General features: G+C 36.5%; 1 protein-coding gene across 8 annotated transcripts in view; it reads right to left on the reverse strand.

The window, feature by feature from the left end:
- ttc6 (tetratricopeptide repeat domain 6) overlaps window positions 1-17,330 on the reverse strand; it is a 38,100-nt gene that overhangs the window by 6,833 nt on the left and 13,937 nt on the right. For 7 of the 8 annotated variants that reach the window (XM_079634110.1, XM_079634112.1, XM_079634114.1 and 4 more), the window contains 20 exons: window positions 16,883-16,990; window positions 15,876-15,965; window positions 15,190-15,572; window positions 14,499-14,964; window positions 14,155-14,284; window positions 12,735-12,910; window positions 11,322-11,458; window positions 9,854-10,023; window positions 8,231-8,351; window positions 7,835-7,988; window positions 7,366-7,448; window positions 7,127-7,203; window positions 6,180-6,337; window positions 4,616-4,750; window positions 4,265-4,441; window positions 4,019-4,159; window positions 3,801-3,914; window positions 3,488-3,607; window positions 3,051-3,124; window positions 965-1,175 (listed from right to left, as the gene is read on the reverse strand). In XM_079634110.1, coding sequence (XP_079490236.1) covers window positions 965-1,175; window positions 3,051-3,124; window positions 3,488-3,607; window positions 3,801-3,914; window positions 4,019-4,159; window positions 4,265-4,441; window positions 4,616-4,750; window positions 6,180-6,337; window positions 7,127-7,203; window positions 7,366-7,448; window positions 7,835-7,988; window positions 8,231-8,351; window positions 9,854-10,023; window positions 11,322-11,458; window positions 12,735-12,910; window positions 14,155-14,284; window positions 14,499-14,964; window positions 15,190-15,572; window positions 15,876-15,965; window positions 16,883-16,990 — 3,225 coding nt within the window. The remainder of the gene's footprint in view (window positions 1-964; window positions 1,176-3,050; window positions 3,125-3,487; window positions 3,608-3,800; window positions 3,915-4,018; window positions 4,160-4,264; window positions 4,442-4,615; window positions 4,751-6,179; window positions 6,338-7,126; window positions 7,204-7,365; window positions 7,449-7,834; window positions 7,989-8,230; window positions 8,352-9,853; window positions 10,024-11,321; window positions 11,459-12,734; window positions 12,911-14,154; window positions 14,285-14,498; window positions 14,965-15,189; window positions 15,573-15,875; window positions 15,966-16,882; window positions 16,991-17,330) is intronic. The other variant, XM_079634113.1, reaches the window with a different exon arrangement.

A 17,330-nucleotide genomic window follows, 5' to 3' on the forward strand; every position in this document is an offset into this window, starting at 1 on the left:
AAGATTTCCAAGGTTACAGATAGGATTTATTAAGCATAGATGCTTAAGGAGATGTCTATAATATAAAATAGTTTGTTATTTAGATTTCAAGCTTTGAAGTAGACCATGGAATGATTGTGCAAAATATTTTAATAGTTCTGTGACTGACATTTTAAAATAACTAATGATGTCGTCAATCATTTATTGTCAGTTATGAATACTTTTTGTGATTCAGCATTCTTTTCATAATAGGCATGTTTTCATAATAGGCCAGCTGAAATGATGTGTATTACAAGCCATAAGCCAACATTTTATAATAAAATTGTTTATGAATGACATGAATCACAATAGGCAACAGACAGACAGAACAGAACAAGATTTCAGTTTCAGAAATATAACGACCTGCCCATGTCATCCAGCATAACAATCGGTGAGTATTGCTGCATCTGAGAAGATACAAATATTAATGCCTGATCTTTGCACACAACTAAATTCAACTGCAACACATGCAATTTATAATGCATTAGCAGTACCATGCAAATGTTTTTATGTTGCCCATAGTAAACATGAATCGCAAATAAAATCGCTCTACCGTCTCAGTTGTGTCAGCTAGACATCAATGAGGTTAAAAGGAAACTTCTTAAATCTCCTGCTTCTAGGATGTTTCTCCAGATGGGAAAAACAGTAATCTTGGATGTGTCTTCTCTAAAGATTCAGAAGAGAGCACAACTGTGCTCACATTTGCCAGGATATAAAAGTCTGCAGTCAAAATTCAGTGATCTCAGATTCTCCCAAGACCAAATTATCAGAGCTATGCTATCAACGTTCATTTTAGGTTTTTTATTTCTCCTAAGGTAGTTTAGGTGAAGTATGAATAAAACTAGATACTTAAATGAAACAGTCGGGAACTTCTCGAAGTCAGTTAAGCTATGAAAGATCAACCTGTGAGAAATAAAAAGAAGCAAGGCAATTATTTTTACACTACCTGCAAGTTGTATGCCAGGCAAATGCGGGCGCTTATGCAGAGTGGATTGAGATGCAGGGCTGAGAGGAAGTCCCTCTGGGCTTTTTTCCTGCCGTTATTGTCCCCATAATCCATGAAAACTTTGCCTCTGCCCACATGAGAATCCTGCAAGAAGGGATCAAGTCTTATAGCTTCGCTGTAAGCATTCACAGCTTCTTGTAACTGGCCGAGCCTTGAAAACAGAGAAAGGAAGCAGAATAATAAATGTCAGTTCAGAGAGCAATGTTTTGTCTTGTCAGTGAGCTACTAAGATATTTGACATTTTATAGTCCCTGAACAGAGATGAGATGTCCTGTCTGTCATAGGCTGTTAATCTGATAGAAGTAGGTCTAAATGCATTCTAGAAGCACAGCAACTTTTGAGAGTTGATCAATAAAAATAACAGATACGCTATGAAGCAGATCTGCACGATAACTGGAACAAGTTCACAGAGAGCATCAATAAATATTCATAAATGTCATACGAGATTTCAGGACACCAATAAATGTTGTAGTCCTTAGAGTGTTCTTCCACTCACACTCATGCAAATGAGAAGACAAATACAAATATTCTCCTCTGAAAAGTAATTTTGATTGAATAATGAAGGGGTCGTATTCAACAGTTCAACAGTTCGGCTCCATAAAAACCAGCACTGTTTTCAACATTGATAATAAAAATAAATGTTTCTTGAGCAGCAAATCATCATTTTAGAATGATTTCTGACGGATCACGTGACACTGAAGACTGGAGAAATGATGCTGAAAATTCAACTTTAATAAACGACATTTTAAAATATATTTAAAATAGAACTAACATATTTATACCTCCACCTCTATTGACTATTGAACCATCAAGACTTTCATCTGAGACTGCATCCGGATGCTCGTTCAACGGCTAAGGCATCTCAAATACATTTAACTAACCAAACAGTTAAAGGTTTAGTATATTACCAACAGTAGGTGCTGATGGTTCTGTCCCGGTGGTTAACTGAATCTTACGGATCCATGGCTTCATTCCCGTTTCAGTTTCATTCATTCATTCACTTTCCATTTTACCCATGCATTCGTAATTTGATGCGTAATTTGTGTGTATGTGTTTTTGTTTAGACTAGTATGTGTTTGTGATTTAGTTCAATAAAACGTATGTGCACATACTGTACCGCCATCGGTGTATGAATGAGTGTATGAATGGGTGAATGTAATTCAACATGTAAAGCGCTTTGGTGGCCATTGGGTCTGTGAAAGTGCTATATAAATGCAGTCCATTTACCATTTTACATACACGTGAGTGTTGATTCTGTGGTCCCTACTTGAAAAACAAAGACCCTTTAACAATGCGATCACAGCTACAGGCTCTGTAGTAGCATACCCAGTAAGAAGGGTTATTTTTCTGTTATTTTTCTGTTTTTTTTCTCATTCTGAGTTGATAGACAATGTTCGCTGGACGAACAATTTAATTGACTGAATATTAATTCTGCTACATCAAGTTACAAACAAGGGTAACCGATCCAAATATTTATAATTATTATAACGAGTTGTAATTAATTGTTAATATTTCCCTTGAGCTAATGTGCTACAATATTCCAAGCTTCTTGTGTCAAAAGCATTCATCATTTAGTTTTACATTACCATTCTTTCAACCTCTTAGAATACGCATGTCATTTTTTTTCAGTTTTTTGCAACTTTACATAAACATAATTTTAAAATCTTTTATTTCAAAGATTAGATTTTCCACAATACGATGACATAGAGGTCAATGTTATATAAATCTCCTCTTTACTGTGGCGCATTCAACATTTCACTATAAAGAGCAGAATGAAAACTAATCTAAATTCAATGAATTGTTAGTTCTCAGTGAAGAAAACCACATGAACTGCCATGATGGTGTCACAGAGGGCTAAAGCCTTGATTTTTTTTTGGTATTTTAAACACAATAGCAGTTTAACATGCTGTGGAGCAGATATTATGATCTGACTGTCAAATGAAAATGGTTCTCAACTTAAGGTTGGGAATTTAGCACTGTGACTATGATCAATCACACTCAATAATAACAAAAAATTAATGCACACCTGTGGTGAATGACTCCTAGTGCTTGGTGAATTATTACATCCTCTGGTCGGTTCTTTGCTGCTGCCTTAAAATCCTACAACAAAACACAATAATTTTTACTAAAACATTTTTAGTAAACAAAAACATAATACTACTAATAAGATTATTAAAACTAATGCTTCTATGATAACGTTAGTCAATATAACACAAAATCATGATCCGCCCTACATTTTTTAAATATCCTGTTTCATTTGAAAATATGACTATTTATGGATATAAAAATGTGTTGCAAATGGTATTTCATGTTGGCTTTGAAAAGAAATACAGAAATAATAAAAACCTCACACATATGATTCATTGACTATGCTTTCATAATCCATGAGAAGAACAGATTATTGAGATTCAGCGGCCTGATGCAATCAATGCTTTTTACTTTTTCTTTATAAAACTGGCCTACCTGAAGGGCACTGCTATAGTCATTCAGCTCCACATAGAGAAGGCCACGGTTTATCAACACTTTGAGCTCAAGCTCCGTCTTACAGTCCAAAAGTAGCGTAATGCTGTAGTCTCTGAGAGCCTGGAAGATTAAAGAGAAATGTGAATATGAGATATGAGAAATAATGTGGAGGAAGTGAACAAATATGCATTTAAATGCAAATGCAGAAGTGCAATTGTCATGGAAAGACATCCTGCATTTGTATACGTTTCTGTATATATGATCCCGCATACATTGCTCATTTGAAAAAGCGGATGAAAAGAAACAACGTCACCAGCTCATAATCCCGCAGTTCCTGAGAGCATATGGCGCGGTTGTAGTAAGCAAATGAACAGGTGCTGTCGATATGAATCGCCATTGTCAGGTCCTCCACTGCACTCTTGTACGCCTAAAACAAAATGACAAATGCACCATATTTCTCTCAAATATCATAGAGAGCATCAGCCTCAAGTGAGAGATAATTAAGCTCAGAACGGTGCTATTTTTACTAACTTTCAAATAGAATTTAAGAGCTCCTTTATACAAGTATGCTCTGACACACTTGGGTTGGATCCTGATAGCTTCATTACAGTCGAGTACAGCCTTTGCATATCGTCCTTCGGCCCCATAAAGGGCAGCTCGGCTTAGGTGCACCTTGAAAAAGAAAAACGTGTTTTAAATCTGAACATTGGAATATGATGATGAACAGAATAATATCAGTTTAGACAGACCAAGCATTGAGTTTGAATTAAGGTGTACCTGATAGAGGTTGGGGTTGATTTGGAGTGCTCTGTTAAAGTCCTGAACACCCGTGGAGTCTCGTAGATGCACGCGGCACAAGCCTCTCTGATGGCGAGCCTCAGCATGGTCTGGGTTCATGCTCAGAGTGCTGTTAAAAGCATCCAAAGCCTGGAGGAGGAGAGAGTCTTCACACTCCTAAATTAAAAAAGGGGTCTTAACCATCACATCTTTAGAATGATAAAATGCTACTTCTCTATTATCCTTTTTGGATTTGATACACGCATAATAATACCGGTACTCAGAAACGTGCATTAAGAAAGTGAATAGGGTAAATTGGGTTAATGTTGACTTTACTGTTAATTTTATTACCTGTAACGAAAGCGTTTGTGTCATGTAGCATACGCCGATAAGATAAAAGACCTCCGCAGCCTCTTGTGCAGTTTTGAGTTTAGTTGTATTGGTACCCAGACGTGACAGGGCCTTCCTGAAACTGTCCACTGCTTCCTGTGTATGACAGAATATAAACCCTGGAAAACTTGCAGCATTGATAGATAAACAGACAAACAAAAAGATACTTTATCAGAGGTAATGGAAGTCATAGAACGCTGAAAGATAATACCTATAATATCTTACTTGGCATTGTGTTAAAACACACCTGAATGCTCCAGACCAGCGAGGTGGTTTATAGAGGTGATCACACTTGCTGATGATCAATTACATAATAAGACATTTAATGTAACTTACCCTCTTAATTCCTACGGAAGCAGTAAGGGTGTACTTAGTTTGTCACGCATCTCTTTTCCATTTTGGCCTAGTTTTTGTTCAATAAAGACATGGTGAAATATGTTATGTGTTGTTGTTCATTCTGCCATGGACCAGATGTTTTTTTTATTATGTCCTGATACATAAAACCATAGAATTCAAAACGACGTCCTTTCTTTTTCACCTGACTGTAGTCTATAGTCTAAAATATACTTCATAATCAAACTGGTGTTATTTTAATGACCTCATAAATAGTCATGATGCCAGTGAATTGCAGAGGTTGTGCAAACATAACCACATCCCTATGATCACATGCTTTCTTAACTGCCGTTTTCTCACCGCTGTCATTTTTGTTGTGTTTTTTTGGTTTTATAAAACAGATAGTTCCGGTCCTTGATTAGACTCTACAAACATAAACCTGTGACCTCATTAAAATAAAAGTTTTTATGGACTAACCATTTTATAAAAGCAATAAGCCCTGTGAAGCCGTGGTTTACAACTATGGGGCTTTAAGGCATGATAATGCCTTTAAGCTGGTCTAAATTAACAATAAACCACGGCCTCTTGGGGCTTATTGCTTTAATCGAGAGGAAAGCGCACAGCACATATTTACATATTAATTTAAAGTCACTCTCAGCAGTGTGGACATCGCCTGGATGTTTGTTAAAAGCATATCGCTGCAAAGGCATTTTCAACTTCTTTTTACTTCTAAGCAAAGAATGAAAAAGAACTTCGACATGAGTATATCGAGGCATTCAATGACGTTCACTCTTTTGGCTGCAGTTCACTTAACGGCCACCGGTGTCCCTAATAACAAGGGTTTCTGAATTCTACATATAGCCCCTATAAATTGTAATGATATTTCACAATACTACTGTTTTATAGTATTTCTGATCAAATAAATAAAGCCTTGTTGAGCATAAGAGATTTTTTTCAAAAACGAACTGAAAAAAAAAACTGAAAAAAGTTTGAACAGTAGTGTATATAACTGCAAAAACAAATGCCCATCCTCTAATTTATCACTTTAGTGTACTTCTAAAACTGCCGGAAAAAAGTATTACTAATAATCACTTGTGTGTGTTGGTGTCTTTGGAGAAGTTTGTTTGGTGTTTTGCTGGCTTTGTTCTGCCAGACAGAGCATGACTGAGACCTGCAAGGGCCTCGGACTCACTGTGAACCTGTGTTCCCTTATCAACGTCCTCCCGAGAAGAATGAGGTGTGGAGGAGAAGGGCATGTATCGACCGCTTCCTCGAGACAGACTATGGCATTGGCATCATTCCCCAGGAACAATTGGATGGCAGCTTGCTGGACCGGTGATAAACCCAGAGCTGTGACAGAAAGAAGGAGAGGTTTACAGCTTGGTCTAGTTGTTGTAATGGCAACATAAACCACATTTCCCTGCTAGGTTTATTTCAACTTCAGTTGAGCCAAGTGGACTAACAAGATTTAATGATGCTCATTAAAGTGGTCATGACATGGATTTTTTTATTCCTTCAGGTTTATATACACTGCCCGGTCACCAAAAAGTGGATGCACCTCTTGATGGAAATACATGTTGAAATGTTCTTTCCATCAAAATGTGCATACATTTTTTTCATCTTCATCTTACAAGAGTTTAGGTACATAATCCTACCCGATACCTAAACTTAACCACTACAACATTACTAACTATTAATAAGAAGTACATTTTAGGAGTTTATTGAGGGAAAAGTCTTACTTAATACTGAAGATTTGTAACCCCAAACTAAAGTGTGACCTAAGTTTCTTTGCAAACTTTTCTTTGCAACTGAATGCCAGTGGGAGGGCCTATTGTGTGATGATGTCTAACTATTCGTTAATGTCTAGCTGTGGGGGCAGTCATATGCAAATGTAATGAGGCAATTTTAGAGCTTGGTTAAATTCATACTTTGTATATAATGAGAAGGCAAATTTAATCTATGAAACTTGCATGATGTTTTACTGATACAAAGACCTCTTATATGTCAAAACATCAAGGCAAATTTCTCATGTCATGGCCCCATTAAAAGATAGCAAGTGACAAGAGTTTAGATCTTTCAGGAACTAAAAGTATGCTTGCAATTTTCCTTAAAGTTATATTAACTTTATATGATCATTACCTGTTTTCATTTCTGCTGCATACCGTATGCAGAGGCTAGCCATGTCAATTTTTTTCATTTCATACAAGTACTTCCCTCTAAAATAAGAAACAAGAAATTCAAACAACTTTATTCTATATCAATATTCACCAAATAAAAAACATTTTTAGTCTCCAAAGAACCATGCAGCAAACTCAAGAGAAATAATAAAAGAATCAAGGACATGCAAACTCGACCAAACAGTTGTATGTCCAAATAACCTCATGATGTGCAGATCATAAGCGTCTGGCTTCATATGTATGGCTCGAGTCAAATCCTTCACCGCTCTACTCAGATTATTCACCTGTGAAAAATACAAGTTCACTAGTTTAATTTAGTAAATACAAATCTACATTGAAATATTCATAATCCAAAATTAATATTATGCACAAGGAGTGCCACTTAAAAATAAGAACCAGCTATTGTACTATTAAATTAAAAAATTAAAAATGAAGAAATCAAATGTGAAACCAGGTTAAATCATAAATGCAGTTGTTTAGAAACACATCTGCTAAACAAGCCGCATGATTTGACGTATCACTCATATACATAGCACCAAACACACACCAAAGTTATTAGGGCCATAACCACAACTATACACAACAGTGATGATTTTTTATTGTAAAATGAATACATTAATAAAACATTTTTTTTTTATATGGCACTCCAAATCATCCAACATCCCCTTACATTGTAATAGGCTCTGGCCCGGCATACGTAGGCTTTTACATGGGTGGGGTCTGCTTTCAAAGCATTACTGAACCTTTTGATGGCCTCATTATTTCGGTCCATCTTCAGCATGCAGATCAGTCCCAAACTGACATGAGCAACAGCTGCAGTTCTGCTGTGACGTCAGAGAGGTGCACACAGAGAGGAGAGATGATGACTTGGATCAAATTTAATTGATTTTAGCTTAACTCACAGCTGCTCAGAGACTGTCACTTTTTACAAAGAAAAAATCTTTTGAAAGGTGAATTTCAAGCTTCAGTAAACGTATCCTCAACTATGGCAAGCCTTTGGTGCACTTTTCAACAAAAGAAAATGAAGGTCTTTACGCCACAGAGCGGAGGAGGCCGGGGAAATCACCTGTCGAGTTTGATCACGACTTCAAAGTCAGCCATAGCTTGCCGCCAGTGCCGGAGCGTCGTGTAGACCAGACCGCGGTGTAGGAACGCGCTCAGGTTTTCTGCACTGTCATTGATGAGAACTATGACACACACACATATACAGATAAAACATGGCTAATGAGATGATCTGGCTTTTTTTCTGACTTCTCAGCACAAAGTGCTGGCATATATATCTGAAGGCATATGGTCTCTGAGGATCTCAAATGTACCACTTTCATTATCTTTCAAAGTGTCTGCCAATATGCAATACAGTGCTGCGTGGCTCCATACACAAAAATAAAGTGATTTATGGATTGCTGCTTTGAGTTTTTTATTTTAATAACTGCAATAAAATATCAAATATTGAGAGTTTTTCTTTCAGAATTATTACAAGGTTGATCAACATTGAATTTACATTTACTTCAAAAATGTCATTAATCCACATGGAATGGATTTCAAAGTGCTGCTAGTTTGTCAACATGTGGAACTTGCATCAAGCCTGACAACAATGGATGACTGGTTTGCTATTTTATATTGCTTCATATACTGCAAAGGATTGTGTTGATAAATTGGCTTAAAGTGCATTTTCTGCATGCTATGTGTCGCAAAAATAGTCTCAGTGCCGAAACTCTACTCACGCCTACGATCCTGTTACACTGCACGAGGTGCTTAGGTAGGCAGTGTGGAACACTTTACTGATGAAGCTGTTCAGTTTGCAGGAGACAACACGGACAAAATATTCCTGTAAGCTTCAGAGATCAATGCAGCAGATTACAGTTGCCAAATATAAGGCTCTTATTTGTTCTCCTGGCTGAGTAGTGATATCAACATCCTCATATGACTGACTCAACAGATGCAGCTGTCTGTGATGAGATGTTAAAAGAATGGGCCCGTTGATCGTGTTTAATTGTGTGTAGAATGGCTTCATTTAAAGATTTAGATCAAAGACATAACAGAAAACAGGATTTCCCTCCCACTATTTATGAAATCTAAACAAAAAACAAAAAATGGGTCATTCAGAAATCTGCATGTATATGACACTATGAACATCTGACTGCCCATACTTGAACATTATCAACTTTGTCTGTTTTTTTTTTTACATACAGTGAGTTACAATAGATAGCAATATAAAATAGATCTGGATGGCATAGTTCAGATCATTTAAGTGTGAAATGTTTATATTCATATTAAAATCTTGACTTTTCAGTGCAGACTTCAGATCATGCCAAATCTGAGCACAGTTCGAGACATTTTGTTTTGCGGCCCTAGAAGTGACACATTTATAAATGACTGAGAAGTAGACGCAATCTCATTGCTGTTTAGAAGAAACAGAGATATTAAAGAGATTGTGTTTCTGACTTTTTCTTTCCTATGGGCTTCCTGGAAGAAGAAAAAAATCCATGAAAGACACCCATGTGTAAATTTCGAACTAAAATGAAGTGTTGAGCAAACCATTTGTAATATTACCTTTCCTACTGTGTTCTCAACATAAAGTGACAGACCTTCACTTAAAAATGCCCAAGGCTCTCAAAACGTTGGTACGGCATCATTATACGGAGAAACTGTGAAAATTTACATGTGGTATATCAAGCATGTGCATTACCAGATGTGCTGAGATCCCTTAAGGCCTTATCAGGCATTATCTTCCTCAGCAGACAGCCTCTGTGGTAAAACGCCAACCAATCACTGGGATCCCAGTGCACAGCCAGAGAAAAGTCCTCGATAGACTTCTCAAACTGACCCAGCTTGGAATAGATCCTTCCTCTGTATGTTCTGCATTGAGTGAAAAACATATAATTGGATTCACACATCACCATAGATGTAAGGTAATTATATTTAGTGGAAAACAAAGGGGTAATTCACCACTGGCAAAAACGCTTTCTCGACCAGTGTCAAATATCACATATAGGAAATACAACTGTTCGTAGCAAACTTTTAGTTACAAAGGTGTTGACGTGTATTGTTCCCGGGTGCAAGAATTCAAAGAGTAAAGGTTTAACAGGAGTGAGTTATTTTCGGTTTCCAGTGAAGGATCCAGTGCATTGGGATAATCTGAAAAACCTCTATTTCAAACTGGATGACTATGAATACAATGTTTTACTCCAAACGGAGGGGCCGTTCCGTCAATTGATTTAGAAGATGGAGAACAAAGAGCACCTTCTTCCCAACCGCCCGGAAGCAAATGCTGACACCTACAAGTAAGAAGGCTGTTGCCATATTGTTCCAGTTTTACCATAATGCACTTTAAAGAGAAGAAAAAGTACAATGCCATTTTCAGTAAGAAAAATCCTACTCTTACAGTAAGTGTTTGGTTAATAACTGATCCAACTGTATGCTGAAGTGCACTCTGTAGTTTTCACAAAATTACCCCGGAGCTGTCAAAATTACGCAAAACTTACTATTTGTTCACTGTAGAAATGAAATATAGGTTAATCTTTGTTAAAGCTGTATTTTTCTATTTTATTAACATTAATGACACAGACAACATCAGGAATATTAGGCTGCTGTTACTTTAAGACCGAATGCATGGACCGAATACACTGATACACATCTGGTTTCTTTCTCAACTGTTCACTTAAGACATAACCGAGAGAATACTTGCTGACATGGGTATTTTGACATAATTTTGTGTGTATGTTTTCTGTTCAAGCACAAGTAAACGCGAAAGAGTAGCGCCTCTCTCTCTCTTTCTGCGTGTGAGAGTCTGTGCGCACAGATAACAGTGCATGAGTCCCGATTTTCTCCTCTTCTTCCGCGTTAAAAATCATTTGAATGTGTAAATTGGCAAGACAAAACACGTTCAAATTATAAACTTTCACTCTATGATTGTTAAACTTACGAGTTAATCCGCGAATCACATGTGTGTGTCGAACCATGGGATCGGTTGCACACCTAATAATTAATGAACACACTTATCATCATGATTGCTATCTTACCAGAGATAAAAAATATTGTCCTTGTCCCCAAAAATATTGGTACTCAGAAGTGCTTCCCTCCCACTTTTTCTGCTGCTTGTTTATTTTTTACCACACATGCGCACCCCTGTATATAATCCTCATAATAATACTGACCTGGCTATAGCATTCCCAGGTTCTTGCTTTAGCAGTAAGGTGAAGTCTTCCAAGGCCACCATCCATTTATAGCTCTTGAAGTGCTGTATTCCATGGGCCATCATTGCATCTGTCCTTGTTGAGTCGATAGTGAAGGTCTGGTGGTCAAAAAGGGTTTATTTTGAAATCTTCCATGTTTCATGTATACTGCAATCATTGAAGTAAATTATTATGCAGCTATTTAGAACAACGGTCTATAATCAACAATATCAGTGCTCATTTGTGAACTCAAACAAACCATGGATTCATATATAGAGTGCATGATGTGCCCGCCGACAGTAAAACTAACTAATTCTGTCCACCAAGCCTAAAACCAGACAAATAGAGCCCTTAAAGTGTGCATACAATAATTTATAAAAAAACTTCTTACAGTACTTGAAACACAAATAATGAGCAGTGCTTTTTTTGTGTTTTTAGTTTAGTTTTTTTCAAAAACCATTTCCCACCTTCTCTCTGACCCCAAATTAAATCGTTTTTTAGTGCTGTGCTTTTAAGAAACATCCCCTTCAAATTGCAGTTCTCTTGCCCAGGATGATTTTATCTCTCTCGTCTTTCAAAAACAGCCTTTTTGTGAAGCCTGTATCACTTTCTGACAGGTTTTACAAAATAATTCATGCCGAAATGTGCTGCATAAACAGTCAATATCTGACTGCAAAAAGGAAATGCAGGTGCTACACGCAGCCAGGAACAAGCGTTCAACAGTTTAACATCTCTTGGCGGTATTTTTCGGATGCTTGAGAATAATATAAAAATACATTTTAATAATAATAATATTTATTATTATTTGATAATACATTTAATTGTACAGCACCTTTCATATACTGTATAAAATGTAGCTCAAAGTGCTTTACAGGTCAGAATATAAAAAGCATAACAAATAAATATATTAATGAATTAATAAAACATAAAACAGATCAAAATCAAGAAAATGCATTGTGTTACCTCATTGTGTTATTTTTTATGTCAAATTTCTGGACATTGAATTGGCTTTGCTGGCATGTAAATGTGGTTATTGTTTATAAAAGTTAAAAGAGCGTATTGCACTATAAAAATATACTCTATCTTTCATAACTCAGATTCATTGTTGTTTTTTAAGGCCACATTTTAATATGTGGTCTTTGGAGAATTAAAGAAGTTTCGACTTTACAGAAGTTAGAGTATTTTTCTGTATATAAACTCTTTTATCTCAGAAGATCAATGCAAATGTAACCAAGGTAAATTACCACAATTATGACAATTAATGTTCAAAATAATATTTTTTTTAAGTAATATTTGCATAGTTAATTGTGATTGGTCTAACATCACCTTGTAAGCACTGGTATTTCCTTCTGTAAATTCAAATCTACAGTATTTATATTGTTTCATAGGGCTTACTTTGGAGTAGTCTTCCATGGCCATCAATACTTCGCCCATCTTCTCATACATCTTTGCCCTTTTAAAGTATATCTCTGCATCATCTGGCTTGACTTTGATGGCTTGGGTGTAGCTAAATGCAGCCAGTGCGGTTTCCCCTCTTTGTTTGAAGATTTCTGCTTTAGACATGAAGGCGTCTGAAACACAATTGGCATGAGCTTCAACACTTTGTTCTGAAGAAAGTTTTGTGCACCAGAAAATATAATAATTGACTTTTACATGGTAATTTAACATCCTTTCTCTGACCTTTACCTTTGTAGGCTTATGCTGCAGGGCCAGGCTGACAAATACTGAAGAACTTATATTATAATGCTAATTTATAGGCCACATTCACACAGCAGCAAAATACGGTTGGCAGTCCTGTATTTAAGTCCTTAATATGGTTGTGTTCACAGTCACACACAGTTCAGTTATTTATGGTAGTAATAACAGCATTCTATAACCAAACTCACACACGTACATTTTCAAAACTGCTGTCGTTTAATGAAGACTTGACGTATGAACTCGCAGCTTGATTGGACTCTTGTCGTGTAAAAAGTGATAATACTTTTCAGTTTCATAGATGTTGCCATCTTTGATACTGTTGCTGTGGTTACTGGTCAGAGGATACGGACTCGACTCCCATACCACGTTCACTCAGACAGTATCCGAGACACTATGGTAAGTTGCTGTGTTAATGGGACTTTTCAAGACTCACACCAGTAAGCAAACGCAGTTGTAAAACTCAAAACCAGACAATGTAAACGTAGCCATATAATAATGTGGGCATATAATGTGTTAATGTGCTCATGAATTTCATATCATGATCATGACAAATTCTGAATCAGCGTTATGTTAGTATTATTTATATTATTAAAAAAAATATTAATACTATAATTGTATAAATATTTTGAATTGGTTTTTATTTTTATGATTTCTGTTTTATTTTTAGTTAAATATTTTGTCATTTTTTTGAGTTTGCCATTTTCTTAAATATTATTATTTATGTTTAATTTATTTTCATTTCAGTTTTTAGTTTTTATTTATTTCCATTTAGTAAGTTTAGTGCTTTAACTTATTTCAGTTGTCAAGCCAGCATTTCTAATGTTCTTTAAATGACATTTTTCATCTAATATTTATAATTATATTTTAGCTTTATTTCAATTAACAAAAATATTTGACAATAATAATAACCCTGTTCTGAAGGAAGGTCTGTGCGAACAGGGGTGGAAGCTTAGCATTGTTATCGTTGGAGTATGTCTATGTCTATATTTTGATACATGCCCTTTAACCGTACAGGTTCGGTTTTGCCCAATACAGAGGTCAGACAGCATTGGCAAGTATTGCATCAGTATCTTGTCTCTCCTGCTGTCTGGTAATGAAAAGGGACTCATGCGCACACCTGCATGCTTCTTGTTGTTTTTAACGATGACGTTTAGATCGTCCAGAGCTCTATCGGGGTCGTTTCTCAGCAGGTATATGCTGTGCCTGTGCCAGTAGGCATCCAGTAAATGGGGCTCCAGGGAGATGGCCTTTAAAAACAGAAAAACAACAGATCGATCATTAGTACACGATAACCTAAGCGGAAAATCAGGTTGCATTAGCAGAATGTTCTGCTCTGGTTTGGATAATGATTTCTGAAATGAACCATTTAATAATGAACAAACACTGAATGAAATCTTATGAGAATCAGTATTAGTGATGTTCAGCTTAGCATGCATTACTAATTAAAAAAATAAGGCTTACAGCATTGAGATCTTCATGGGCCTGGTTGAGATAACCAAGTTTAATGTAAAGTGCTCCACGTCGACACCGGTCGAAGGAACCGTGGTTTCCACATTCAGTCAAAGTTTTGGTCAGGTTGGCCACTTCATGCTCCAAATCAGCTGTAGTGAGACTGTTGTCCAAGATCTCAGACACATCAACTTTTTCCAGATTCTGGATCTCGTCCTGTGGAAGCGGGTTCTCCTCCAGGCCAGCAGGGAGAGAGCTTGCACTCTGGACATTTTCCAGAGGAGGAAAAACCTTGTCGAACCAGGCGCCCCATATGTCTCTGACCCACTCTCTGGGTGATGTAGTGTCAGGTATTCCACCACGACCTGTGGCAAAGCTCTCAAAATCTAGGAGCGTAGGAAGACTGAGGCAGAGGAGGGGTGAAACTTGCCCTTTGGACGTTTTGGACTCCCATGGTATCTGACACAGAGACTCGCTCCTTTTAGAGAATAAAAGAAAGATAAACACATTATTAATGCAGACATCACGGCGGACTTACAAAAGTTCAAGAAAGATAATGTACAAAACTGTTCCTTCTAGAACATTTATGAGATACAAGATGCATTGCATCATAAAATGCTGTGAGAGAATATTTTATGTCATTGGTTTACATGCAATTTCATGTTTTGGAATTAAAGATATGCTTTTATAACAAAAGTAAAACCTTGTTAGTGTCCGTGGTGGCTCTCTCAGTTTTTTCCAAACGTATGCCGTTTTGACAGAGCTGCGTGTCTTTCCTCTCTTCGTGACCCTGCGTTTGGAACAGGACACCCTTGCCCTCTCTTTGCCTTTGTGTGGGTTCCTCCTCCTGTGTTCTGGGGTCTGGCGGGGCCACTCTGATGAGTTGGGCTCTGTGTGAACCTCCTGGGGCTTTGCCTGTTTGGCATTGGATGGGGATTCTTTGGCCAGAGCTGCACAGCTTGTGTTCTGCTGCCACTGCCACCACACATGCTCCAGCTCCTGGGAAAGGCTGGTGAAGTCAGACTGCAGCTGAAGACGAGGCTCAGGATCTGGGGTTAAGTGCGGGGCAGAACGGGGCCGTCTGGTCTGAAACCCCGGGGGGAGACAGGATATTACAAGAGGTGAAATTCTGGTTTCAATGCAACAGAGCTGCTTGTATCCAAATATTACAGTAAAAAGAATAAAAATGACTTTTAGGTACCTTATGTAATATAAACACAGTTTAATATAAACACACTAAAATGCCATAGCCAAAGGAACAGGAAAGAGTACTGTTGTTATATTACTGAGACTCTAGCTTTACATTAAAATAAACAAGGCTAACCAATACAAAGTACAAGGAATTTATGAAAAAATTCTCCAACAAAAAAAATTGGAAAGGTTTTTAACCTGTTCTGTTGAGATGAACCCAGAGAGAGTCAGTGAGGCTGTTGTTCTGAAGTCTGCCACAGACTTACACTTAATAGGCGAGACATTTTCCTGGGGACAAGGCCAAATTTTTAGAGAATGTCCAACACAATTGTATTAAAAAAACTCTCTTGAGAACTCACTGGAGTAAGTGACATGAATGCAAAGTAACAAATTCTTTCTTATCTTATTTTTTTTCCTCTTTTTTTTTGTATGTGAGACAACAAATATGAAGAGTTGACATTTCAAGCAGTGACAGCAGTGTTCTGCATTGTGACATTCTAGAATGCATCAAAAACTAAAAATATTTTTCAATTTCTTAAATAAAAAATATGTATTATGCATGCATTATAATATTATTTAACAATATTACTGTTTTTACTGCGAGTATATCTTATATTATATTACTATTTTTACTGTATATATATATATATAATATTTGTGTATTTAAAAAAACATTAAATACACATATTGTTACGTGTTATCTGCTCTTGTGTGTGTTTGGGTGATTTTTCACATGTTTAGTTCAGTTTCCTGTTAGTTACCTTAGTTATTCATTGACTGATTATTATGTGCAGCTGTGTCTAATTTCTTTGATTAATTCACTGTGTATTTAAGCGCTGTGTTTGGTTCAGATCAGTTGTCCGTTATTGTTGCTTTTAGGTGGTTGTTAAAATACATTTTGAAAACTGCTGCATTTTGATCCAGTTTCAACTTCATTTGCAAACACCGGGGACATATATACATGCATACATACATAGACTACATATATATATAAATAAATAAAGTATTAATTGAAACAAAAATCTGACTGACCCTTAACTTTCAATGGTAGTGAAAATACATAAAAACACTGTAATAAATATATATACATTTCAGAATAGCGTGTTCATAAAGAGATTCATGGTGTATAATGCAAGTATTGTAACATACAGGTATGTGGAGGATTTCCACCTTAAACTAATTTAAGGTTAATTCAATAAACAGACCTCAGAAGTAATCTGTTCTGCGTTCATCACATGGCTAACTGACTCCGCCACATTGTGCTCGTCCAACAGATTCAACAGATTCTCTTTGCACAGGTCTGGCTGAGTTACCTAAGGACACAGAATTTAATAAAGATGAACTGGGTTTAAAAATGAATTACATTGGAATTAACTTTTTACGCTAGTATTTTTCCAGATCAGAAGGTAACAAGGAATTTAATATTACCAGCATGAGCAAGCTAAAAAGAAATATCTTTGAGATAATATTAATAACTATAATTCATGTGAATTACAGGCGTTAATATGCATGTCGTCGTGCTCATAATTGTATTTAAACTCAAGACTATTCTCAAAACGCTTCACCTCGTTTTTCTTATATTATGCGCTTACAAGAGAACTATTCAAATCAAGATAATAACAGAGAGAAAGGCTGCTATAGGCTCTTCTCTGA

Source organism: Phoxinus phoxinus (genome assembly GCF_949152265.1).
Source record: "Phoxinus phoxinus genome assembly, chromosome: 13".
NCBI lineage: Eukaryota > Metazoa > Chordata > Actinopteri > Cypriniformes > Leuciscidae > Phoxinus > Phoxinus phoxinus.